Raw genomic sequence first — 27,938 nt, 5'->3', positions numbered from 1 at the left:
TGTTTTCACTATGAAATAAAAACCTTGCATCCCATCTTCCACCCTCGAGCCCTTGCCTTCTCCCCGAAGTCCAACCTTAAGTCTGCCTTCGTCTTTCCCCCAGCTGCACATGAGTCTCCAGATCCGCGGGCCGGACTTTGGAAAGAAACAAAGAAAGAAAAGAGAAAAAGAAAAAAGAAAAAAAAACAAAGCAGACCAATTCGAGACCCCCGTTTACGGTCACTGGCAGTGAGGACCCAAGGAGAGGGGCACGTTAGAGGCCCCTTCTCAGTTCGGCCAGAAAGTGAGAGGTAAAGCCCAGGAAGCTTGAAAGACTCTACCTCCCCCCCCACCCCTTCCCCCAATCCCCGCCCAAATCCAGCAGCAGACGTTGCCACGTGGAAGAGGGAAGACCCGAGTTCGAATCCAACCCTAGACGACACTCACTGGGCTGGGATTCCTTGCGACTAATCCCTCCTGCGCCAGTGTCCTCAGATGTAAAACCGGAATAATAATAGCCCCTTGTTGGGAAGGTTAAATAAGATAATTGTCAAGCGATTAGCACAGTGCCTGGCCCATAGCAAACGCTATATAAATTTTTGCAATTTCTAGCCATTTATATTACATATATGATCTCAGATGGCCCTAGAAAGCTTGGGATGTAGGTACTACTATTTATCCCCATTTTACAAATAAGAAAACTGAGGCCGAGGCCGACAAGGGGGGAGAGGGAGATCACACTCTCCCCTGATTGGTTTTACCGAAAGAGGGGCTACATTTGTTTTACTATATTCTCAGGGAAGAATTGGAAGCAATCATTGGTGGAAGGAAAATTCAGGGAAATTAGAATTAGGAGGAGTCTTTGAGTCCAGCGCCTTCATTTTATAGATGAATTAACTAAGGCCCACATAAATGTATCGAACTGACTTGACCAAAGTCACAGGTAATGAAATAGCAGAGCTGGATTATATATGGAAATAATATAAGGGGTATAGTGGATAAGAGTCCTGGGTTTGGAGTCATGATGACTGTTACTATGGACAAGTCTCAATCTCTCCCAGTTTACATTTGCTCATCTTAAATTGAGAATTATACTAGCACCTATCTTCCAGGGATTGTTGTGGAAATCGAATGAGATAATTGTCAAAAACTTCACAGATCTTAAAAGTTTATTCAAATACTAGTTCTTCATTTTAATAATAATGTAAAGAAAAATCTATTAAACACTCCAAACAGGTATTCATAACTTTTACTGTGTCAGGGACTCCACCCTGGCAATTGATGGACCCCTTCTCAGAGTAATGTTTTAAAAATATATAGGATACCCAAAGGAACCAGTCATCTTGCTGTCTCTATGCAGATTAATCACAGCTCTGCAAATATTGTTTTGGGTTTTTTTTTTTTTTTTGACAAATAAGTAAACTGAGACTCCAAGAAGTTAAATGACTTTTCCATAGTCACACAACTATTAAATATGATCAAACTTGATCACTAAAAAGTGCTTCAACCTGAAATTGAGACCTAGATCATTTAAGTCTGAGTCTCTTTCCACTATATCATATTCCAGTCATAGAATGTTAGGGCTGGAAAAGGTCTTAAAGCTCATTACTCTTAAGTTCTTCATTTTATAAAAAAATTTTAAAAGCTGAAGATGGGGTTAGTAACTTGTCCAAGGTCACACAATTAAAATTGAACCTAGTAAAAAATTAACTTCAGACTACAGAATCTAGATCCTCTTAACTTCTGTGAAATTCTGTAAACATAAGAGCATCCTAAAAAAATCTTTGCTTTGCTTTTTAAGGGTTTTGAAATTAGCATTATAATCAGTATTTCGTATAAGCTATCTTGATTACAGTTCTAGCAGTGTTTGAAAAATATGGAAAGTATGTTACCTTTTCTTTGCTTTCAGATTTCTTCACTGTGAAAAATGTCATCTGTAAGTTCATCAGATTTGGATGGAGACTCAGATGATCCAGAATTAGCGGCTAAATTAGGGGCTGAATTAGGGACTGAATTTCAAGAAGTAAATTTGTCAGATGTTGTACCACTTGATGACCTTAAAGCGTAAGCACTCAATTGTTAAATATGTATAAATTTTGGCATTTCTACCAATATCTTTATGTCATTATTCCAGATGACATAGTTTAAAGATATCTTGTTTATGGGTCATACATTTATTTTTAAATTAATTTTGAATTCATTTGAACTCTAGTTTTGTGATCAATGACTCCATGAGACTTAAAAAAACAATTCCATACTCTTGCATTTTTCTCATATATAGTAAGATTATGCAACTTGATTCACATATTTGCCGGGTACCTTTTACAAATAGGACACTGTGCTAAAGCAGATTAAAAAAATAAAATTTGACACTTAAATTACATAGAACTCAGTTTACTACTAGGACCATATTTATGACATTGGAACATGCACAAATAGGTAGTTTGTTGGTCACATTTATTATAATTGTGGGTGGCAAGAAGCAGGGATAAAAAGAATATCATAATGCCCTTGCCTTCAAGAAGATCACATTCTACTGGAGAAGACAGCATGCATATGGGTACATGTAAAATTTATACAGAGTAGAGCAAAGATAGTTTCAGAGAGGAAGGCAGTAACTGGAGTTGAGATGAGGGAGGTATTCAATGAAGGCCTCTTGTCAAAGATGAGATTCAAACTGAGTATTGAAGGAAGCCAGAGACCTTCAGAATAGTTAGAAATTGGGAGATTGAAGAGTGTCTGAGTACAAACAGCCTGACCATCCTCCTTCCAGTGCAGTCAAGATTAAAGAAGAACAATATTGGGGCCTTTTTATAAACATTCTCAATTCTGCATCAGAAAACAGTCAAAATGCCTTTCTTCACACAATAAGAGAACAGGAAAATAGTTATAGAATGCCTGTGCATCTTCTGAAGCGCATGTGGGAGTTGCATCAGGCCAAACATGCTGCATAAAATCTTAACGGCCAAACTCTGTGAGTGGCTAGTTCTATTAGAACAAGCTAAATAAACTAAAAACAAGAGCCTAACGAGAGAGAAAAGGGGAAAAAATCCCCACAGAAAATCTGTTAATAAAATAAATACTATGAAATGAAAATGTTAGTAGGAAAATTCCAAAAGAGGAACACAATTTTACAAAAGCTGCACTTATACCCTTCAAAAAATTAGGCCATCAGAACCTCTTTAATGGGGAAGGCTTAAAAAAAGGAAAAAATAAATGAAATTAAAACTCTAAATGAAAAATTCAGAAAAAGAACAGAGGCAACCTTAATCTTAGCAAAGCAGTGGTGTATGACCTAAAATGAAGTCTAGAGAAGATGGAGATCAAAAATTCCATAATACAATTGTTGTCCAAATTTCACTTTTTGAAAAAGACCAATGATGAGTGACTTGCACATGAATTGGATTTAAATGAGGCACAGTAATACAAATTGTCAGCTTCCCTCTCTCTTCCAGCGTTACTGAAGTCCAATGGTAAGACATTAAAGTCATGACAATTAGTAGTGGCCTGGGATGCAATAGGTGATCTTGGCATCTGATGTCTCATTAAGTTCTAAGCACTTCACAGCTTCTGCTTCAGTCACATTCATCACCATTGGAACACACTGTTCTTATTCTCCTATTCCAGCAGGAAAAGTCTTTACATGCACAGGGTAGACAACTCCTTAATTCACTAACAGGTTGGGGGCCTGTTTTCAATCTCGTTTAGCCCACCTGCCAAGATGTTTTCAATAGTGTATGGCCACTGTGCAAGCTAAAGTTTCCTGGAACCATAGGTGATTTGGGTGAAAAGTGGACACTAAAGGTGGATGAGCACCCCTGAAAAGGACTCGGCAAATCCTTACACCAAAAATGATAGTCCTCCATGAAAACCCTATGCACCCTCAATTATAGCCCCCCCCCAAAAAAATTCAAACAAAGCCAAAGGAGAACAAAATTGAGCTATCTAGAAACATTTATCTTCTTTTTGTCCCTTCTTCCCCACCTTTTATCATTTTGTTGCTAAGAATTCTGTCCTTGACCTTCCTTTGTGGTTTCTTTACATTCCTTAACTAGCTTCAATAATCACCTCTTTGCTGACTCCCAATCCATATTTTTAACTTTCATTTCTCTCCAAGTTCAGAACTATATATCTAATTGCCTATAAGATAATCTACATCTGAGTCTTATTAGTATTTAAAATTCAGCATGTCCAAAATACAAATTATTTTCTCCATTAAGCCAGTTCTACCCCTGAATCCCTATTTCTGTCAATGATCATCCATTTCCCCATGTGTAAAATTACTCTGTTATTTTTGATCTTTTATGTTTTTACATATCATATCTAATCAGTTCTTATTGATTGTTCTTCCAAAATAGCTATGTCAGTGCTCTCACATACAGAAAATATATAGAAGGAAAAATTATAAAAGGAGCATGAACAAACAGAACAAATATCAATTAGTTAAAAGTCACTGTTAAAATCCACAATGGGCTTTATGTGCAATTAGGTTTTCTCCCTAATTGTGTGTGTGTGTTTCTGTTGTTACTAAATTTATAATTTAAGAATTATAAACAGAAAAAAAATATCATTAAACTCCCTCACAAAGAATTTTTTGTGTTTTTTCTACACCTATACCTGGAACATCCTTTCTCATTATCCCTAATGAAATCATACCTATCTTTCAAGATCCAAATTAAATTGTACCTTTTCCATGAATATTTTTTCATTCAAATTCAGTTCAGCATTTTAAAAGTATATGTCCAAGACACTACACTAGATGCTAAGATACCTAGCTATGCCCATGCCCCCTATAGATAGAGATGTAACAATTATTGCCAATAAGGAATCTATCCTCCCCTATTCTATTCCTTTTACTGTGTGTGTTTGGAGTCGGGGCGGGGCAGTCAATGGAAGGAATACAAAATGTTCGTATAAAGAAATGCAAGGGTGATTTGAGAAACCTGAGAGCATTAAGTGGAGAATCTGAAGAAGTAGCTTTGATGCTTAAAACTAAGTAGTAAGTGAAGATAGTGATTTGAATAGCAGAGATGATAAATTGGCACATTCCATACATGGTGCATGGCATACACAAATATGGGCCATCTCTTATTCCATTACAATTCAAAAGAATGATGATATAGTACACTTCTTATCTCTCAGGTATAGTTGGAGTAGGTATGGAATGAATGAATGAAAAACATTTATTATTAAACACTCATCATATGCAAAATGCTGGGCTAAAGAAGAGGGATGAAAATGAAAAACAAAATGCTTGGTCTCAAGGATTTCACATTCCAACAGAAGACAATAAATATAGGACGTTTTAGATGAAATATAACACCTGCAAAGGTAGTTGCTGGTTCATATCTCTTTGCAAGGATCATTCCCCTCAATGGCTATAGAAGCATACAGATAAACTGGTAGTTAGAATGTCCAGACGTGGTCCTTAGCATTCTTATTAGCTTTACCTCAGCTTTACCTGAGAATTAAGTTAGAGTGCCCAGGAGGAAAGGTGATCAGCATTGTTAAATGCAAGTCGGAAAATTATGCTGAGTGAAAGATTTCAGTGGTGAATCACAATTCAACATAAAGAAATTTAACAGAATAGCATAGTAAGAAAAATAGCAATAAAGAATTTCCCCACAATCTGAAAATTTTTTTGTACCATCAGTGGGAAGAATACCTACATACTGGTACATGTATATAAAAATATATACATGTAGAAAACATGTGCATGGAAGTACATAGGAAAGATGTAGCCACAGCACAGAGAGAATACTTGTGGCCAACACATATACATGCATGGTCTACTTGCTACTCCAGCTACAGAGTTAGTGATGTCTTTTGGTGATATCATATTGCTCCTCACTGGGCTTGCATGACATTCAGTCTGTGCTTAACTTGGCTAGTCTCATGGCCACTTCTTGACAATGCTTCAGTAATCCACAGCCACTGCTGGGCATTGTCAAGCATGTCTCCCCAGAGCCTAAGGCTGTGGAACAAATTTCTGCTTCTATCTGGCCAAAGCTAAAATCTTCAGCAATAGGTTTAAATGGACTCTATGGGTTGTTCATTTAATATAACTACATCCCAGAGACTTGTCTATAAATAGCTTTAACAAAAAGGGCCACAATACCCAATTATCAGTCTGGTGAATATTTGTTTTATCCCATAAGAAATTTCTCTTTTCTCCCAGTTCTATGTGGAATATGGGTATCAGAGGCCAAGCTCTTTGGATAGACAGCTTTAGAATGAGAGCCATCAATTAAGACCCATTTAGCTTACCCCTATCTTTTTACTTATATTTCCTGATAGCCAAAAACAAAATCTGTCTCAGAAACTTTACCTTAGGGTTAGAAATTTCTTATGGCTTCCCATTTAATTTCTGATGGCTAAATTATACCTAATCAGCATCCATTTGGAAACTTACCAAGGTTTCTCAGGGTTTGAATCTCCATAGTTTCTTGACTTTAAAATGCCTTTGTTCTGTATGTATGACTTGAAGTGACAGGGTAAGGCATAAGAGCAAAACTTATCTTAGGGGTCAATGTCTCCCCTTGCCTGCCGACTTTCCTGTTTATTTGTCTCGTATAGGTGGGTGGGTGGATGTGGCTGTCAGCTCTTTACTGGATTTCAGGTTGCCCTGCAAGTTATGGAAAAGAATGGCTTCTATTAGAGAGGGTTAAAATGGATATGGCAAAAAGAGAGAAAATGCCAAGTTTTAGTCAAATCTAGGAGTGAAGAGAAATTCTCAATGAAAAATCCAAGGATATGGAAAAGATCAGAATTCTTAAGAGTATAAACCTAAGGAAGAAGTAAAGTTAAGCTGAATAGTGATGAGGGTGCCAGAAAGAGTTTATAAAGGGGAGAAAGTAAACAGGATGAGAGGGATGTGAGAATTACATGGGAAGTAGACTAGAGTAGGGAGTAAAGCCTCAGTATATAGACATTAGAGAATAGAAAATCATTACTAACTGATCAAGTTCTAATCATAACTTGGAACATTGGTGTTTGAGACTGTGACCTCATAAATCTTCTATTGCATTCTTTAGATTTGGCTGATGGCATCTCTTGAGCTTCAGGGTGGTCAAGAGGAGCTTCAAGAGCTCTCTGAAAGGTGCCTTCTATTTAGGTGTTATTTGGCTATAGGGGTGGTTGCTCTGAGGCCTCTGGGTGGAAGGAAGGGTATGGAAGTGCAACTTTTAACACATCCCTTCATATGCAATCATGATTGGTAAAGGACTTAGAGGAGGAAACAATATTGCTGTTGTTCGTACTTCCCTACTTAGGAACATCATCAGCTACTTCAGAAACCAGTGGCTAGCACTCAGGTTTAGTTTTCTGCTTTAATCAGGTATCTTCTTCAGAGCGTGTTATAATTCTTTGTAAAGATTTTATACAGATAATTTGTCAACTGCAATTTGAAATTGTCATATAGCAATGGAGTCAAACTCAAATAGAAATGAGGCCATTAAACCATACATAAGGATTGGCAGCATATGATCTTTCAAAGTCAAATTTTAACATTATCTCTGTTGTATTGTATTTTTATATATTGTGTTAAACATTTCTCAATAACATTTTCATCTGGTTAGGCTGTCTTCCAAAGGAGTGTTGTAAGTTTGACACCTTTGTTATATAGCCTGACAACTGGATAGAGAGTTGACCTCGGTGTCAGGAAAAGTCTGGTTCAAGTCATGCTTCTGACATTACATTGGCTGTTATGACCTTGGGTAAAACATTTCTCAGACCCAGCGAGCTCACTGAGTTGCAGAGGAGGTTGTGATCTGCATTGGTAGAAGTTTCACATTAAGGAGTCCTATGAACTGATAAAAATCAAAGGTCTAGCCAAAAAAAGGCCAAAATTTAGAATGACTTCACTTTTTAAAAAACTTTTATTGTTTCTGGTTATACGTAATATAATATGTAACATATAATATACACAACAAATATTATAATATCCTATATTAACTTTTTAATGTACATTTATTAATCATATTGGGAGAGAAAAATCAGAACAAAGGGGAAAAACCACAAGGGAAAAAAAAGCGAATACAGTATATATATTGAGTTAACATTTATTTTCCATAGTTCTCTCTCTGGATGCAGATGGCATTTTCTATGCAAAATTTATTGGGATTGTCTTGAATCACTGAACCACTGAGAAGAACCAAATCTTCCTTAGTTGATCATTGTACAATCTTGCTGTTACTATATACAATATATCCTTGGTTCTGCTTGTTTTGCTTAGCATCAATTTGTGTGATTTTTTCCAGGTCTTTCTAAAATCAATCTGTTCATCATTTTTTGTAGAATAATAACATTCCCTTACTTTCATATGCCATAATTTGTTCAGCCATTCCCCAATTGATGGGCATCTACTCATTTTCCAATTCTTTGGTACAACAAAAAGCTGCTACAAACCTTTTTGCAAATTTTCCCTCTGTTTTCCTTTTCCCTCTATTATGATTTCCTTGGGATACAGACTCAATAATGACGCTGTTAGGTCAAAGAATTACTGTTTTTTTAATCTTCAAAACACTTGTGCTAACTGGATATTATTGTTGGGTTAATAACTAATAATCTATGTCGTTTTTAGGAATTTTTGGAGATGTAGGAAATAGGTTGGGTAAAGATCATTCAGTTACTTTGATTTATTGATTATACATTTTTATAATTTTCTGAACAATGTATTTTGGGGATTAGTGAGGTTAGTAGAGGGAAAAGTTAATTCGAGTCTCTGGTATTCCATTCCCTTTCTCTACTTAGTTCTACAAATGCCAAAGTCAAAAAGCTACTCTGTAAACACTGTATTCTGAGAGGAAAAATAGTAGGAATTCTAATATCTAGTTTCCTAAGTATTTAGGAAAGAATAATGTCTGCTTATGAATATGGAAATATGTTTAAAAGGATTGTACATTTTTAACCTCTATTGGATTGCTTGCTATCTTGGGAAGGGGAGGTTAGAGGGAGAAAAATTTGGAACACAAAGTTTTGCAAAGGTGAATGTTGAAAACTATCTTTGCATGTATTTGGAAAAATAAAAAAAATTTTTTTAAATTAAAAAAAAAGAATAATGTCTCCTTTAAACTTACTCATTTTTTTTCTCTTTAGAATCGAAAAAGGCCATGCTGCTCAAGTGATCCAGAGAGCTTGGTGTTCTCATATGGATAAAATGATGTTTCAGCTCTTAAAACACACAATTTGTGCAGCGGTATGTACCAGTTGTTCCCTCTCATCGTTAGACTTGCAAATGATTTATACCCCAAAGATGTATTTATTGAGGATGTTCATTGTATCCTGGTTTCTGTCAATATGATCCAAAAGCATCAGATTTTTAGTTTATCCCATTAGATACTTCTATTATAATGCATATATGTATATTTATCACTTAACATTTATCATTGTTATTTGTTCTTAAAAGAATACTGAATCTAATAAGTTGGAATCATATTTATTTTTAAATTCTATTCCAAAAGAAATGTGAAACAGCTACAACACAGAGGAAAGAAAATATTGATAGCTTCAGAAGATAATGTTGAAGTCTGAAACATCCACTGTTCAGATAGCCTGTAGGTCTTGAAATTTATTATTAATAAAACATTAGAGGAAGTAGATCCAAGAAATGCTAAAAACTTGGCACTGATTTATTTGCAGTCTAATCTACTAAATAAAACTTTTATTAAATACATTGGACCCATTGTCTTAATGTATGGGGCATTAATTATAATTTAGTGTTACAGGAGCAACCTGCTATTGGCTGCTGGATGTTCTGGGAGCCATCTGCTAGTCACTGCTAGGAATCTAATTCTGACCAGATCCCTTCAAGTGACGGGATGATAATGACACAAGGAGACTGAGAAGCAGTTACATTCTCTAATCTCTCTCCTCTTTCCTCTTGCCTCTGATTTATTTCATTCCTAATTCACAAGCAACAGCTGCATCAATTAAGGCTGATTCCCAGTTCCTTAGAGTGTGTTATACTTCACAGCTGGGGGGCTTTTGGAGAATCTATGTGCCCCTTCACACTTAGTAGGTCCTTAACAATTTAGGTTATGTGAATGTTAACAAATTTAGGAAAATTATGTAACAGATGAAATTCTGGAAAAAGTGTTTACAAAATCTTTTAAAAGTAACATAATGAATTTTCTTTATCACATATTATCATACATAAAGCACAAAGCAGAGGAGGAGAATATATCTCCCTGTCCAAAGAGAAACATAATTACTTATAAACGGTGAGAACAATAAGTCTAACACTACCTAAAGGAAATATCAAATAGATAATAATTGCCAGTTTTGCCTAGAGAATACTATGTCATTAGGTTATCAATGCATTAAGTTAGTACATGAGGGAAGAAGGAAGGAAGGAAGGAAACCCAGAAGAAAAAAGATACCTCCTGACATGAGAATCTTTCTAACACCAGTTTTCTTCCAATAATGCTTTGAAAATTGCAGATCTTGAAACACCACAATTTCTTTAGAAATTTTTTAAAAAGTTATTTTGGTTAACTCAAAAGTCAGTGGAGATACAAATACATGGCAAGTATAAATAAACTGCAAGCTACTTAACTAGCACACAAGAAGTGGCATAAATACTATCACCAGTAGATATATTGTAAAAAGATGAGGCCAGTCAAGTAGTCAGAGAAAAAAATAACAGGTGGACAACTTGAATGTTATAGTGGCACCCATGATAGTGATCCTGGGTAAATCCTCAGTGAAAGATCTGTGGAAGAAAAATGAAGAAGAATCAGATAGAATAAGAAAGGATCCATAAATTATAATTGATGGAAGTACACATATTGATGGATTCCTGGACTGTTATCTAAGATTCTCTTCCATTGCAGAGATCAGATGCCTTAACAATGTAGGGTGGTGATCTTGGCTTTTCAAAGACTATTCTAGTAAAGACTAAGCAATGAAAGGTACTAATCAAGCAGGGAAGCCTTAGCATACGGTCACAGAATGGACCACAAAGATCTAGATTTATATAATCTAGATATATCTGGACAGAGATGTAGAGTTATACATGTATATACATTATATAATATTGTATATTATATAATGTATATTAGTACTTTAATACTCTCTATATAGATATATCTATATCTGAAATAAAGACCAAAAGTTTTATATAATATATATGTACATACATACATTTATACATGCATCACCTTTGGCAAAAGGCTTATCTTGAAGACAAGCATTTAGATGGGTTGCAATGTATATCAGTGGAAGAAATACAGCAATGAAATCAAGAACTTTTAAAATACTGGAGGTATTTAAAGTCATATTTAGTAAATCACATTTAGGATATATGGAAATTATTAATCACACTAATATCTGTTTCAGGAAAATTGTGTAACACATGAAATACTGAAGAAAGTGTGTCCCTTAGAGGCTGCTCTTGTAAGAGATCCTAGTGTGCAGTGTAAGGTTAGATTCAGGTAATGGTTTGTGTGTTCATTAAAATAACAGCCATTAATCTGATACCAATTGACTAACTTTTAGTGTCTTTTCAGATTTGGTGGCAAGAACTTTCCACCTTTTATTGTATTTAAAATTTTCCTTCACACTGGAGGCCATGGAAACAAGTATTTCAGTGGAAAAAATACATTGAGGCCATCAAGTGAGGTGACTTACTAAGATATCCTTTTTTGCTAATATGTCATAGCTTCTTAGAATCATAGGTCATCAGTAAGTCACACTAAGTGTCTGAGGTCATACTAAGTGTCTAATCAAAATGACTAAAAGAATCTTGGAATATATTCTCTCTATATGTGTGTATATGTATCTGTGTGTGTATATGTGTGTGTGTTTTAGAGGTCAAGTCATTTTATCAGTAAAGAAAGTGAGCACCAGAGTAAAGTGACATCTTCAGTGTGGTAGGAACAATATCTTCTATGTAGGCTAAGCAGATTTTTGTTCCTACAAAGCAGAGAAGTTGTCCTAAGGATCAGATATATAAGGATCAAGCTACTGAAGCTTCCATTTAGAAATTCTGATTCTAGCTCACTAGAGACCTTTGTCTCAAATTTGTTACTGCTCTGTTTTGTGACTTTAAGCACATTATCTCTTCAGGTCTGTTTTCTCATTTATAAAACAAAGTGAGCAGATTAGGTGATAATTTGAATGTCTTTCCTTTTGATTTTTTTGTTTGTTGGTTTGTTTTTTGCTGAGGCAATTGGGGTTAAGTGACTTGCCCAGAGTCACATAGCCAGAAGTGTCTGAGGCCATATTTAAACTCGGGTCCTCCTGACTTCAGGGCTGGTGCTCTATCCCCAGCACCACCTAGCTGCCCTACTTTGATTTTTTAAATGTGATACTGCAGAGCAGATATCTCTTACACAGCGATTCTCTAAGAATGCTAGAATTTTTAAGTTGTCCACTAGCTCAACTATGTTGGAGTAACAGTAGAAAAATGATTTTATAAACTGTTCCAAAGATGTTATTTTTCTCTATTAATATTTCAAAAATATTTTCCTTTTGGATAAGTAGCTTTTGGAAGAAAAAGATGGTATGAACTCCCTAAAGCATATGGACACATCATAATTACAAAAAATATTTGTTATTTGTGAACTTTTTATTCACTATTCTCTTTCATAGGCAGTGGTTGATGCTTGCAAACTAATGGGAAATCGGAAATACTATGACCAAATAATTCAGGACCAACTTCAATTCCAGAAGTACAAAGTTGCTGATGAAGTTGATGTTGTTACTATGAAGGATTATATGCATGTAAGGAATATTATCATTATTTTTAAATACTAATGAGAAAAGCTTCCCTTCACTCTATAGTCATATATTATTGAAGTAATTCATATTCTGTGTAAAAGGATAAGACTTTAAAAGAAAACGCATAACTCATTTTTATAATTTCTAAAAACTTCAAGTCTTATTGTAACACCATATTGATATAATTATAAGGTCCCTTATGATGTTGAATACTTCCCCAAAATGAAATTTCTCACAATAAAAAGTTTGTAGGTTTATATAATGAAATATATACTCAAAATGCCTGCATTTTTAAAAAAATGTATCTGTTTGGGGGGAAATTATTTTTCTAAAAGCAAACAGCTATGCTTTTACCAAAGTATAATAATTTATAATACAATATATATAATGTAATATATATAATAAATAATAATAATATTTTAATTAAAGAGAACTAAGAACATGGAAAAAAATTAGAATGACAGAAAACAAGTAAACCTTTACCTATTTTATGAATGTACTACTATCATATACACTACCAACTTTGTGGACACTAAAATCATTAAGCTAATGTTTCTCCTATAACTGGACCCATTAAAAAATCTCTTCCATGTTTGAGAAAGAGTTTTGAATGACAGAACTTATGTAGGTTGTCTGGCACCTGAAGAAGAAGACATCACAACTGGTACAGTCTTGCCTTTTTTCCATCTGGTTCACCCCTCTTTTTCTCTAATATTAAATGCCTCCCCACTCACATACAAGGCCCTTGGAAGTATCGCTGCTCTTTAGAATCTACTACTACTGCTTCTTTCTGCCTCTATTGTCTCTCCCTAACACACACTTTCCTATTTTTCTGCTGTTTGGCATTGAATTCCATAGAGCTACCTATGTTGCTGCAAGAAGGAGCCCCATATTATGTCTCTAAAAATGGGCAGTAGAGCCTCAGGAAAATGTGTATTCCTTATTACATTTTTTGTGCTTCTAAGAATTTCTCTTACACTATTTACTTCTGATAGCTTTCTGTAGTTGTGAGGACACAGGGACATTGTTTATTGCTTTACTTTGTGATCTGTATCTTTAAGTCTGTCTCCCTAACCTTATACCATTCAGAGCTGAATGTGTGTGTGGCCAGTGAAAAAACATTTGCTATTAAGAAAACCAGTTAAGTTTAAGTTGTGTCTATTGTAGTATGCATCTGAAAATAGCTTGTTTGGGATTCTACATGTTAGAGTTGGGGGTGTATAACCTATATTTGGACCAAATCAATATTTTAGATGCAATAATCTTTTTTAAATTTAAATTTTATTATGGTATTGATGATACCTTTTGTCTTTATATCACATTTTTTTATGAATCTGTCCCCTCAATTTTCCCTTACTCAATGAACATCCCTTGTAACTTAAGAAGAGAGACAAAAAAACTCCCAGAAAATCAAAACTTACTAATACCACAATTGTTTCTTATGATACATACAAAATTCTACACTCATATTTTATCATTTTCACAATAAAGGGAATGAGATACATTTTCTCAATTCTACTTCAGAGTTATTTCCAGAGCTCATTTTTGTCATTTACAACATTCACTTTGCTTTTTGTTATTTGTATCTATTGTTTTCATCATGTATACTGTTTTGACGGGTTACTAAGTCTTCATTTCTTCTTTGAACTATTCATATTTGTCATTTCTTATGATACAATAATATCTCATTATGTTTGCATTCCATAGTTCATTTGGTTATTCCTCAATTTATAGGCAGGAGATAAAAAATTATAAACAGAATTGAAGAAATAAAAGACAAAATTTCAAACTCATTTTATCAGTAATGTTAAAACTAAATCAGAATAAACATGAAAATTCATGAAGAATCATACCTTAAGAGTTATTTTAAAATATAGCTAGCACGTACCTTAGAGATCTTCTAGTCAAATCTCTTTGTTTGTTTGCCCCTGTAGAGGAAAAAATGGAGAACCAAAGAGGTTATGTACTATATGTAATTCTTTTCACCATCAATAAATTTTTGTTTTCTCTACATTGCCTTTCTTTCTTCTTCTTCTTTTTTTTTTTTTTTTGTTTGTTTGTTTTTGCAAGGCACTCAGTGTTAAATGACTTGCCCATGGTCACACAGTTAATAAGTATCAAGTATCTGAGGGCAAATTTGAACTCAGGTTCTTCTAACTTCTGGACTAGTGTTCTATGTGTCCCTGTCACCTCGCTGTCCCTATCTATACTGCCTTTACTTAAAACAATATGCCATAAACATATAACTATCAAAACCTTATTGAAGATTAAAAGTTCTATATAATTATCTTTCTCCCTTAATCAACCCACCCTTACCAAAAATCTCTCTTTCTCAAAGTACCATCATCCTTCTAGTCACTGGGGTTGAAAGCCTAAGAGTCATCCTTGAACATCAAATATGTAATAAGACACTATATTAGTGCTAAAAGAAATTTAAAAGAAAACAGGATTCCTGCATTCATGAAGACTGATGATCTTGGTGTATCTGATTTATACAGAGCAGAAATTGTTAAGAACCTTCCACTGAGTCCATCACGTAATTGGTCTTGGTTTTTTGTTTTACAGTTTACCAGTTTTCTAGATGAAACCCCAGCATATCTTGGTGGCAAAAGTAACTGCTGGAGAAGGCTGAGCCTGCAAAACTTCCCAAAGACAATGATAATGTATGACATAATGGATTATGCAACATCTGGAACACTCTCAGATCGTCTGCAAAAAGAATTGAAGTATCTATTGCAAAAACCAAAATCTGAAGAGATGCAACGTGACCAGCTCCGGATTATTTCTCAAATTAGGTAAAAATCTAACTGTGAGAAATGTTTAGTTAATCTAATATTCTTTATTTAAAAGAGTACCAATTCTCTTAATATGAATCTCCTATAATTTATCATTTAGGAGTTACTTCTACCAAATCCAAAAGGTCTCAGCACAAGAATATTGATGATTTATTGAAGTAGCAAAATATTTTAGCCCTTGTCAATTGCTTTTTAAAAAAGCAACATTATTTATGTTATACCAAGATTTTCTTTTTTACAAAAAAGTTATTATAAACTCATTAACCATCAACATAAACAATCACCACACTTCCATCTGTTAGCTTCATTGGCTTCCTTCAAGACTCATCTTTTTAAGTCTCACCGTTTACAGGAAGCTTTCCCACTTCAACCCCTCGGATCTTCCTTCTGAGATTGCTTTCAATCCAAATGATTCAGTCAGAGACAGATAGACATAGTTAATTTGTATGTACACAAGCAATTTATATGTCTTCTCACCCCTTAGAATTTGAACGCATGGAGGAAAGAGGCTGTGTTTTTGCTTTTCTTTGTATCTCCAATATTTAACATAGTACCTGGTACATATAGTAAGTGCATAATAAACGTTTGTTGATTGAATGATTAAATGTGTGCAAGAGGGGTAATAATACATAAAATCCTTAATATTTGACAAGATACAATGAAATAAATCTGTTTTTGTCTTCTCTTCCATATATAAAGTTCTCCTATAATTTTTTCTTATTCTCAGATTATAAGAAACTACCATGTGTTTTTTTAAAATTATTATTGAATAGAAAATCTAAAGGTTTCCTATTCCTCAAAAAATAATTTGCACTTAAAGTACTGCCTTGCATCACCAGTGTGTCTCTAGAAATTGCTACTGAAAGAATATTACCAGAGGCCCCTTTAAAACTCATTGTATTGTCATCAAGTTAATAAGAACAAAAGATGGCAGCTCTAATTTTACATTTTTTTTTCTCCTATGACTGTTAACCCCATCTAATTTACCAGTGGTCAGAGAAGCAGTATAATATAGAAAGGGCCAATCTTGGAGTCAGTGAGATCTTGATTTAAGTCCTGTTTCTAATGTATGCTAGCTTTGTAGCCACGGGCAAGTCACCTAACCTTTCATTGCTTCCTGGGCTACTATAAAAGACTTCAAGTTATCTGTCTTTAACTTTTTAAATTGATTTTATTTTTTGTTGTATTTGGAATTCCAAGTTTTCTCCTTTAATCCCTCCCAACCCCATATTAGAAAAGCCTCCATTTGACATCACCTTATATATGTGGAACCAAACAGTACATCTTACTGGAGACAGATAACATCTTCCTTCATAAGTTTTTCATAGTTTATCTGAGTGATCATATTATTCGGAATAATTTAAGCATTCACAGTTACTCTTAAAAAAATTTTGCTATCACCATGTACAATGTTTTCTTGGTTTTACTTGTTTCACCCTGCATTTTTTCATGCAAGTCTTTCCATGTTTTCCAAAACCATCCTGCTCATCTTCTCTTACAACAAAGTATTTCATCATAGGGAAAGAGAATTAGCCTTTCCCTAATTGATGAGCATCACCTCACTTTTCAGTTCTTTTCCATCACCAAGAGTTGCTATAAATAATTTAGAACACAGAAGATATTTTCCTTTTCCTCTTACTATCTTGGGAAACAGGAGTGGTATTGCTGGGTCAAAGAGTATGCAGCTCCTTAGGCATAATTCCAAATGGCTCTTCAAAACAGTTGGATCACTTCACAACTCTATCAACGGTGTATTAGTGTCCCAATTTTTGCACACCCCTTCTAATTAGCCAGTCTGGTGAGTATGAGTGGGTACTGAAAATTTGTTTTAATTTGCATTTCTCTAATCAATAATGACTTAGAGCTATATAGCATTGATTTCTTCATCCCTACACTTCCTCTTCATATCCTTTGGCCATTTATAAATTAGGGAATGACTCATAGTCTTATAAAATTGGGTCAGTTGTCTGTATATTTGAAATATAAAAACTTTATCTGAGAAACTGACTATAAAAATATTTACCCCAGTTTTCTGCTTTCCTCCCAATCTTGACTATATTGGTTTTATTTATACAAAACCTTTTTAATTTAATGTAATCAAAAATGTTTTGTATCAATACTCCTTTATTCATAAATTTTTCTCTTAGCTGTAAATCTAATAGGTAAATTTCAATATTTTAAGTTCTTCTAATTTAACTTGGTTAATTTAATCTTCTGCCAAGACCGCCTTTCAGTTTTTCCAGAAAATTTACCAAGTAGTGAATTCTTATCAAATATAAGATTACTATAATCATTTACTACTATGTATTGTATATCTACTCTATTCCACTGACCCACCATTCTTTCTTAGCTAGTAGTAGATAGTTTGGATAATTAATTCTTTATACTACAGTTTAAACATCTGATATTACTAGAGTCCTTTCTTTGCTTTTAAAAATTAATTTCCTTGATATTCTTGGCCTTTTTTTATTATTATTTTTTCTAGCTCAATAACTTTTTGATAGCTTAATTGAGATGGCACTAAATAAGTAGATAAGTTTAGGTATAATTGTCATTTCAATTAAATTGGTTCAGCCAATCATAATTTTTTCAATTATTTAAATCTGATTTTATTTGTATAAAATTTTTTATATATGTTATTGCCTACAGTTATTTTAAATGAGATATTTCTTACTATATTTTCTTGCAGGGCTTATAGAAATGCTGGTAATTTATGTGGCTTTATTTATATCCTGCTACTTTGCTCAAATTATTGTTTCAACTTGGATTTTCCAACTACATTATCATATCACTTGAAAAAAGACATTTATTACCTTATTTCTCATTCTTGTTCCTTTGATTTCTTTTTCTTCTATTATTGCTATTGCTGGCATTTCTAATAAGATATTGAATAATATTGGTGATACTGGGATACTTTGTTCCATTTCTGATCTTACTGGGAAGGCGTCTAGCTTATCATCATTAAAAATAATGCTTGCTCATATTTTTAGGTAGATGTTTCATATTATTTTAAGAAAAAAAATCCACTTAAATCTACACTGTTAAGTGTTTTTAATAGAAATGAGGGCTGTATTTTCTGTATCTGTTGACATGATTTTTGTTACTATTGTTATTGACATAATGTTATGTGAATAGTTTTTTTGTTAAACCATCCCTGCATTCCTAGTATAAATCCCACTTGGTCACAGAATATAATTTTTGTGATATATTGTTGTAGTTTCCTGGCTAATATTTTATTTAATATGTTTGTATCAATACTTATTAGTGAAATTGGCATATAATTTTCTTCCTCTGATTCTGCTGTTCCTGGTTTAATTATAAGCACAATATTTGTTTCATAAAAGAAATGTGAATAGGACTTTGCCTATTATTCTAAATAATTTGTTTAATAATGAAATGAATTGGTCTTTAACTGATTAGTAGAATTCCCATACAAATCCATCTGGTCCTGAAACTTTTTTCTTAGAAAGCTTATTTATTTATGGCCAATCCACTTCCGTTAATATGGACAGTATGTATTTTTGTAAATATTCTTCCATTCAACTTAAATTGTTAAATATATTGTCACATAATCAGGCAAAATAAAAAAAAATGTTTTAATTTCATCTATATTAGTAGTGTATTCACTCTTTTTGTTTTTGACATTAATGATTTGGTTTTCTTCTCTTTTTAAAAATCATATTAATCAATGGTTTGTCTATTTTAATATTAATTTTTCTTTCATAAAACCAGTTCCTACTTTTATTTATTAATTCAGTGGTTTTCTTATATTCAGTTTTATTAATCTCATCTTTCATTTTTGGGATTTGCAATTTGGTGTTTGAGAATTCTTAATTGTTCTTTTTTGTCATTTTGTTATTGCATATCCAATTTCTATTTTTATTGATGTAAGCATTTAAAGACATAAAATGTCCTCTGTTGCTTTTACTTCATCCCATACATTTTGGCATTTTTTTTCATTATCATTTTCTTTAATAAAATTATTTTTTCTTTAACTCACTCATTCTTTAAGATTAGATTATTTTGTTATTAATTTTTAATCTCTGTTTTTGTGGTACTTAATTAAATGTAATTTTTATTGCATTATGATTTGACAACCTAATGTTTCTGCTTTCCTTCATTTGATTATAAAGTTTTTGTGCTCTAATATATAATCAATATTTGTAAAGATGCCACATACCACTGAAGAAAGGTACATTCCTTTTTATTTCCATTTATTTATCTCTAGATGTCATACATAATATATATATGATATCATATATAAATTCTATTCATTTCCTTTACTATTTATTTATTTTTGAGTTAGGTTTATCTAAGTCTAAGAGGAAAGTTGAAGTCCCCCACTATTACAGTTTTGCTATCCATTTGTAATTCATTTACCTTTTCCTTCATAAATTTGGATTTATTTATTTATAAGTCCTATAGTATGTGGTGCATACAGATTTAGTATTGATGTTACTTTATTATTTTGATACATTTTAACATAATATAATTTCCCTTATCTCTTTTAATTAAATCTGTTTTAGTTGGGTTTACAACCAAGAATATTTTATCCAGAAAAGATAAGTGTAATCTTGTAAGGGAAAAAAGATATTTAATGAATTAAAGGACATTGAGACATTCTTGAAGACCAGAAGTGAACAGAAAGTTCGACTTTTAAATACAAGAATCAGAAAATTGACCAAATGGAAAAAGGTGTACAAAAATTCACTGAAGAACATAACTCCATACAAAGTAGAATTTAGCCAAATGGAGGAACAAAAGTTCACTAAAAAAAAAAAAAAATTCCTCAAAAATTAAATTTGGTTTCAAAGAAATTAAAGCCATCTCTAGTTACATGAAGAAATTCTCTTAAATCATTATTGATTAGAGAAATACAAATAAGACAACTCAAAGGTACCACTTCACAATTCTTAGATTGATTAAGATGATAGGAAAAGATAATGATAAATGTTGGAGGGGATGTGAGAAAACTGGAACACTAATGCATTGTTGGTGGAGTTGTGAAATGATCCAAACATTCTGGAGAGCAACTTGGAACTATGCCCAAAGGGCTATCCAACTGTGCATACTCTTTGATCCAGTAGTGTCTACTGGGCCTGTATCTCAGAGATCATTAAAAAAAGGGAAAGGATCCAGATGTGCAAAAATGTTTGTAGCGGTCCCTTTCATAATAGCAAGGAAGTGGAAACTGAGTAGATGCCCATCAATTGGAGAATGGCTGAATAAATTATGGTATATGAATGTTATGGAATATTATTGTTCTTATAAGAAATGATTCAGAAAGTTCTTCAGAGACTGTTGCCAAATGAATTGAGTAGAACTGAGAGAACACTGTACACAGCAACAAGATTATGTGATGACCAACTGTGATGGTCTTGGCTCTTTTCAGCAATGCAGGCAATTCCAATAAACTTGTAATGGAAATTGCCATTCAAAGAGAAAAATATTGAGACTAAATGTGGATCAAAGCATAGTATTTTCATCTTTTTTTTATTGTTGTTATTGTTTGTTTTTTCTTCCTCATATTTTTTCCCTTTTGATCTGATTTGCATAGTATGATGAATATGGAAATATGTTCAGAAGAATTGCTTGTGTTTAACCTTTATCAGATTGCTTACTATCTTGGGGAGGGGAGTGTAGGAAAGAAAGGGAGAAAAATTTGGAAAACAGAAGTGAATGTTTGCATGTATTTGGAAAAATTAGATTTTTATGTAGCATTTATCATTTAAACTATCATGGACAAGTGGAAGCTAATGATTCCATGAGTTATCAAGAAACAATAAAAACAAAATCAAAAGAATAAAAAAAAGGACAAAATGTGAAATAGCTCATTACAAAAACCATTGACCTGTAAAATAGATCAAGAGGAGGAAAATTTAAGAATTATGGCGCTCCTGAAAAACCATGGTCAAAAAAAGAGCCTGTATATCCTCTTTCAAGAAATAATTTAGGAAAACTGCTCTGCAATTCTAGAACCACAAGTAAAATAGAAATTGAAAGAATCTACCAATAACCATCTGAAAGAGATCTCAAAATGAAAACTCACAGGAATATTATAACCAACTTTCAGAACTCTCACAGATCAAGGAGAAAATATTATAAGCAGTCAGTCAGAATAATACAAAATTTAGCAGCTTCCACACTAAATGATTAAAAATCTTAAAATATGATATTCCCTAGGGCAAAAGAGCTAGGATTACAGCCAAAATCATGCATCACCAAAATTGAGTTTTCTTCCTTCTGGAGAAGGAAGTTCTTGTTATTCAGTTAACTGAGGACTTTTTAAGCATTGATGAAAAGAGTAGAGCTGAATAGAAAATATGACTTACATTATTTTCTTTTTGTGTGTGTGAGGCCAAGTTTGATAAGTTCACCTGACTCCAGAAGTGTTCTATCAAATGTATCATCTAGCTGCCCCCAAAATTTGACTTTCAACTACATCAGGATCATAAATAGATAAACAGGAAAGAGAAATTATAAATGTTTCAATAGGTTAAATTGTTTATATTCCTACATGCAAAGATGATTTATGTAAGTAAGAAGAACTTAATTATCAAGAAAATTAGAAGAAATATACACAAAAAGAAGATAGGAGTGTGAATTATCTCACAAAAAGGAGACATGAAAGAGTTTTTGCAGTGGAGAAGAATGGATGGCATAAAGTGTTAATAGGCAGTGCTTGAAACTCATTCTCATTGGAACTGACATAAAAAAAATTAACATGTACACTAAATTAGGTATAGAAATTTATCTTAACCTATAAGAGAGTTAAAGGGTAGAAAATGTGTATACAGCAACAGCAAGATTATATGATGTTCGATTCTGATGGATGTGGCTCTCTTCCACAGTGAGATGATTCAAGGCCAATTCCAATGCGAGCCATCTACACCCAGAGAGACTGTGGGAACTGAGTGTAGTTCACAACATGGCATTTTCACTCTTTTTGTTGTTTGCTTGCATTTTATTTTCTTATTTTTTTTCCTGTTTGATTTGATTTTTCTTGTGCAATAAGATAATTAAATATATATGCATATATTGGATTTAACACATATTTCTACCACATTTAACATATAGGAGAGGGAGTGGGGGAAGGAGAGGGAAAATTGGAACACATGGTTTTTCAAGAGTTAGTGTTGAAAAATTATCCATGCATAATGTTTTTTTTTTTATTACAGCTTTTTATTTACAAGATATATTCATGGGTAATTTTTCAGCATTGACAATTGCAAAACTTGTTCCAATTTTTCCCCTCCTTCCTCCCACCCTCTCCCCCAGATGGCAGGTTGACCAATACATGTTAAATATGTTAAAGTATATATTAAATACAATATATGTATACATGTCCATACAGTTATTTTGCTGTACAAAAAGAATCAGACTTTGAAAAAGTGTACAATTAACCTGTGAAAGAAATCAAAAATGCTTTCCCTCCTCAAAAATCTATTTTGCTTTTCACCATTACCTCCCTTAATTTGTCCTTTTATCATTCCTATCCTTTTCCTTCAGTTTTATATACAATTGAGTGTGATGTATATGTATGTATGTGTGTGTGTATGCATGTGTGTGTGTGTGTGTGTGTATATATATATATATATGTATATATATATATATATATATATATATATATATATATATATTCTTTACTCTGAACCAATTGCCATAAAAGAGTTTAAGCACTGACCGCCACCCTCTTCATTTCCCCCTCATTTTTCCTTGAATGCTGCTTTCCCCTCTTGTCTCAGTGCATCTTTTTTTTTTTTTTTAAATCATTCCAACACAATTATTTTTCTGAGGATGGATAGCTCTCTTTTTTTTTTTTTAAACTGAGGCACTTGGGGTAAAGTGACTTGCCCAGAGTCACACATTAGGAAGTAATAAGTGTTCTGACATCAAATTTGAACTCAGGTCAGGGTTGTTAATCTATCCACTGCGCCACCTAGCTGCCACAATAGCATTTTTTATCATAAGTTAAGAATTGTTTTGAATCACTATGTATTATTCTAATAATATAGTAATTAGCTAATTGTAGCTAATCACATTGCAGTTACTTTGAACACATTTTATTTTATCTCAGCTCATGTAAGTCTAGGTTTTTCAGAGAACATCTTGTTCATTTTTATAGCACACTAATATTCCATTACAATCAATTGCACAATTTTTTTAGTCATTCCCCATTTGATGGTCCATCCCTCAATTTTCAATTCTTTGCCACCAAAAAAGAGCTGCTACAAATATTGTTGTACATAAAGCTTTTCAAATCTCTTTTTGTACATAAAGTTTTTCAAATCTCTTTTGGGATATAAGCCTAGTAAAATTGCTGGGTCAAAGGGTCAAAAGATCATGGTTCTTTGGGAATAGTCCAAATTGCATTTCAGAATGGTTGATTCAGTTTACAACTCCACCAACTGTACATTAATGTCTCATTTTTCCCACATCCCTTCCAACCTTCCAACATTGGTTATTTTTCATAATTTTCCTTTCCTGTCCCATTTGCCAATCTAATAGCTAAGAGGTCGCTCCTCAAATTGTTTTAATTTTCATTTCTCCAATCAGTAGTGATTTAGAGCATTTTCATCATATGGTTATAGACAGCTTTGATGATTTCACCTGAAAATTGTTCATAGCTTTTGATAATTTATCATTTGGGGAACTGCTCTTATTTTTATAAATTTGGTTCAGTTCTCATTTGAGAAATGAGATCTTTATCAGAGAAATTTGTTTCAAATTTTTTTTCACAATTACAATCATTAAATGTATTTCCCCTTCATCCTAATTCTTCCTTGTATATATTCCTTCTCCTTTCATCCTATCCCCCCTCAAAAATGTTTTGCTTCTAGCTACTGTCTCCCCCAATCTCCTCTCTCCTATTACCCTCCACCACCTTTCTTTATCCTCCTTTCCCTGTATGACAAAGTAGATTTCTATGCCAACTAAATGTGTTATTTCCTCTTTCAGCCAATTCTGATAAAAGGTTCATTCACATAGCTCTCCCACCCACCTCCCTTACTTCCTCTTACACTTTAATAGTTTTTTCTTGCCTCTTTTATGAGAATTTACCCCGTTCTTATCTCTCCCTTTCATTTTGTCCCAGTGCACTCCTTTATCACCTTTCATCCCTTCATATTCAATTCAAATCTATGTCATTATATATATATATATATATATATATATATATATATATATATATTCCTTCTAACTGCCTTGATAAAATTATATAATACTTAGGAGTTACAAGTATCATCTTCCCATGTAAAAATTTAAACAGTTTACCCCATAAGTCCCTTATGATTTTCCTTTTCATCTTTTTGTCCTTATGTTTGAAAGTTAGATTTTCCATTCATCTTTGGAGTTTTCATCAAGAATACTTTAAAGTCATCTATTTCACTCAATATTCATTTTTGAAGTATTATACTCAGTTTTATTGGATAGGTGATTTTTGGTTGTAATCTTACCTCTCTTGCACTCCAGAAAAATCATATTCCAAGCCTTCCAATCCTTTAATGTAGAAACTCCCAAAACTTGTGTTATCCTATTCATGACTTCATAATATTGAATTATTTCTTGCTTCTTTCAATATTTTCTCCTTGAATTTGGGAGCTCTGGAATTTGATTATAATATTTCATTTTGGGATCTCTTTTAGGAGATGATTGGTGGATTCTTTTAATTTCTATTTTACCCTCTGACTCTCAGGGCAGTTTTTCTTGAAAGATTATTTATGTCCAGGCTCTTTTTTTGATCATAGCTTGCAGGTAACCCAATAAATTTAAAAATTATCTCCCCTGGAACCATTTTCCAGGTTAGTTCTTTTTCCGATGAGATATTTACATTGTCTTCTATTTTTCCATTTCTTTGGTTTTGTTTTTATTGTTTCTTTATTTCTTATAAAGTCATTAGCTTCCATTTACTCAATTCTCATTTTTAAGAATGTGTCAAGACAGGCCCCCACCCTCGTGTCACAGATTGCTCTGGTTGACTGCTTAAGTTTTTTACTCCAACCTTTTAGTGACTCTACTTCTCCAAAATTTGATTTGAGGAATTATTTTAAAGTTGGTTGTGAATACTAAGAGAGTTCAGATGAATGGTTGCCCCTAATTTGCCATTTTGGTTCTGCCTCCTCAAGTGCTTTCATAAGTGATTTTGTGAGTTGTGAAATCCCACTTATTGTGTAGCTAGCTACAGTGTTTCAAGTAATCATGTATGTTCACAGGATCATAAATTTAGGACTGGAAAGGACCTTGGGGGCCATATAATATAACCCCTTTATTTTTACAGATGAAAAAAACTGAGTCCCAGAGATGGAAAGTAGCACTGGGGTTTAAAACAAGGGCCTTAAATTCCAAGTTCAATACTCTTTCCACTGTGTCATGCCTCTAGAAACCCGAAACAGGATGGTGGTTATTGATTTATTTACTAATTCAGATGGTTGTTATAAAGTATTTACAACATAACTGTTTCACCCTCATTTCATTTCATTTTACCATTAGGCACTTGTTTGTATAGAGCACCAAGCATTATGCCACGTCATTAATTTTATCTCTGTTTTCTAGAATTCTATTTTGGGGGGGTCAGGGAAAGGGGGGGCTGAAAGATGAAATGACAAAGGAAGACAAAGATTCAATTATCCTAGCATATTTATATCTTCCTAGCATATTTATTAAGCAATGCATGCTAGTTGCCCAACAAATCAGATCAGAATCCTCCTCAACTTGGACCTGTACCCCAAATACAGCGGGAAATAAATTTGTATTTATACATTAAAAACAAAAAAGGACCAATTTATTAAAAGGAAACAATTCAACATTAGGTAATCTGATTTCTAATTGGATGAAAAGGTAGGGACTTTCTAAGTTGGGAAGGGGAAGGAGAAGGAGGTGTCTCCCTCCACAAGTATCTATAAACAAGGGAACATGGAAACAATAACTGATCACTACAAGGCCAATTTTCAGATAAGACATATAGGTCTCTAGAGATGTACAATTGTAAAACAAAACCAAAAATAAACTCTACACTTCAGTCTTTTGATCTAGTTGCATTTCTACTCAATACAACCTAGGTCCTTGGTTAAGATAACCGTCTCAAGCAATAGTCTAAGTGTTCCAGCTTCCCAGTCACACATGACTGGGTTCAAACAACGCAATAAAGATTTTCTCCTAATTCTCACAATTGAATAAACTCTTCCCCCAAGAACAGAATTTGAACTAGACCCATAATTGAATAGAAAATGGAACTGAGCTAGCTCCAGAATTGAGTCACAAGATGGATTCAATATGGTTCACTCAATTCCCACAAACCTTTTGCTGTCCTAATCCCCTAAATTTTTGTATATATATTAAATGGATTATCCTCTGTTCTCTAAACAGATTTTGTGATTGGCCAATCATTAAAATAAATTTTTGACACATAATTTTTGCAGGACTTCTCCTTCATCCTCTTCTATAAGTGTCTCCTCTTTACAACAATATTATCAACAACTAGTAAAGCCCAAGCATTCAGGCCGTCGCTCAAAGCAAGCACGAATGAAGATTGCAAAAATGAGAAGAACTTTTAAGAAGGAAAAGGAGAAAAAAATGGAAGTAAGTCCAAAGTACAGAGTGAGTCAGAAAAATGTTTAATCTGCTTGTACATACAATTGCACAGGAAATACTATTCATTTTCTTAACTGATTTAATTAGAAGCATTTATATGGTGAGTATCTTTGACAATATTGAAAGCTATTTTCATTTTGGTTAAAAATAAATTTTTAAAACTATTAAATTGTTAATTATTTTAATTATTTAACTTTACAATAGAAACTCCTTCACTGAGAATACATCCTCTTTTTGATATGTTGCTACTATGAAATATGTTGCTACTATGAAGTCCACTCATTACAGTCTACTATTGGCAAGAAAAGAATGTTTTTTGAACTGAAAAGCAATGTCCTGGTTTTATCTCAATATTGTGATTATTCAGCATATCACTGTTCATATTCTTCTCAAGATGCAAGAAACTTCTATCTGAATTTATTTTAAGACTGCAGTCTATTTAATCACAGTAATATCACAGTAATAATAAAAGCAATGTCTCACTTTTATTTCTAATTTTAACCAGGAGCCAAATATGCAAAAAAGAAATGAAAAAAATCAGCATCAAATCGTTATCATTACTCCATCTTATGAAATTTTGGGAATTAACTCACCTCCTTCTGATGATGAATTGGAGCAAGAAGCAAAGGAATTATTTACTTGGACCAGAGATCTATGTCTTGATAACTCATAATTAATTAATAAAATAATCAATATATAAATGATTAATACAAGTATTAACAAATACAGGTATGTAGATTTTGCTCCTAACCCAATATAAGTGGTTAAAGTTTTCTTAAAAAGCAGTAGTACTTTGATGTGTGTTAAAGAGAAATATTCCTTCCATCAGAATTTGAATAAAAATACTTTAACGAA

The 27,938-nt window shown here is 33.1% G+C and overlaps 2 protein-coding genes across 5 annotated transcripts in view; one reads left to right on the top strand and one right to left on the bottom strand.

The window, feature by feature from the left end:
• APOO (apolipoprotein O) overlaps positions 1 to 1,941 on the bottom strand; it is a 68,444-nt gene extending 66,503 nt beyond the window's left edge. The window contains exon 1 of the mRNA XM_031959484.1: positions 1,872 to 1,941. Coding sequence (XP_031815344.1) covers positions 1,872 to 1,925 — 54 coding nt within the window. The 5' untranslated portion in view covers positions 1,926 to 1,941. The remainder of the gene's footprint in view (positions 1 to 1,871) is intronic.
• Positions 69 to 27,938, top strand: C3HXorf58 (chromosome 3 CXorf58 homolog). Of its 4 annotated transcripts, none has more exons than XM_031959480.1 (9): positions 69 to 290; positions 1,889 to 2,043; positions 9,076 to 9,175; positions 11,317 to 11,411; positions 11,487 to 11,598; positions 12,571 to 12,702; positions 15,265 to 15,494; positions 26,912 to 27,071; positions 27,589 to 27,756. In XM_031959480.1, the coding sequence occupies exons 2-9, from the start codon at positions 1,907 to 1,909 to the stop codon at positions 27,754 to 27,756; spliced, it is 1,134 nt and encodes a 377-aa protein (XP_031815340.1). In that variant the 5' UTR covers positions 69 to 290; positions 1,889 to 1,906. The 4 variants fall into 4 exon arrangements, with proteins under 4 accessions (XP_031815340.1, XP_031815343.1, XP_031815341.1 ...); XM_012544455.1 differs by lacking the exon at positions 69 to 290 and adding an exon at positions 7,014 to 7,078 and having other exon boundaries at positions 1,934 to 2,043; positions 27,589 to 27,808; XM_031959481.1 differs by lacking the exon at positions 69 to 290 and having other exon boundaries at positions 1,907 to 2,043; positions 27,589 to 27,938.

The sequence above is a fragment of the Sarcophilus harrisii genome, chromosome 3, assembly GCF_902635505.1.
Source record: "Sarcophilus harrisii chromosome 3, mSarHar1.11, whole genome shotgun sequence".
Lineage (NCBI taxonomy): Eukaryota > Metazoa > Chordata > Mammalia > Dasyuromorphia > Dasyuridae > Sarcophilus > Sarcophilus harrisii.
Note: the sequence above shows the minus strand (reverse complement) of the source record. Positions and strands in the feature narration are given on the sequence as shown.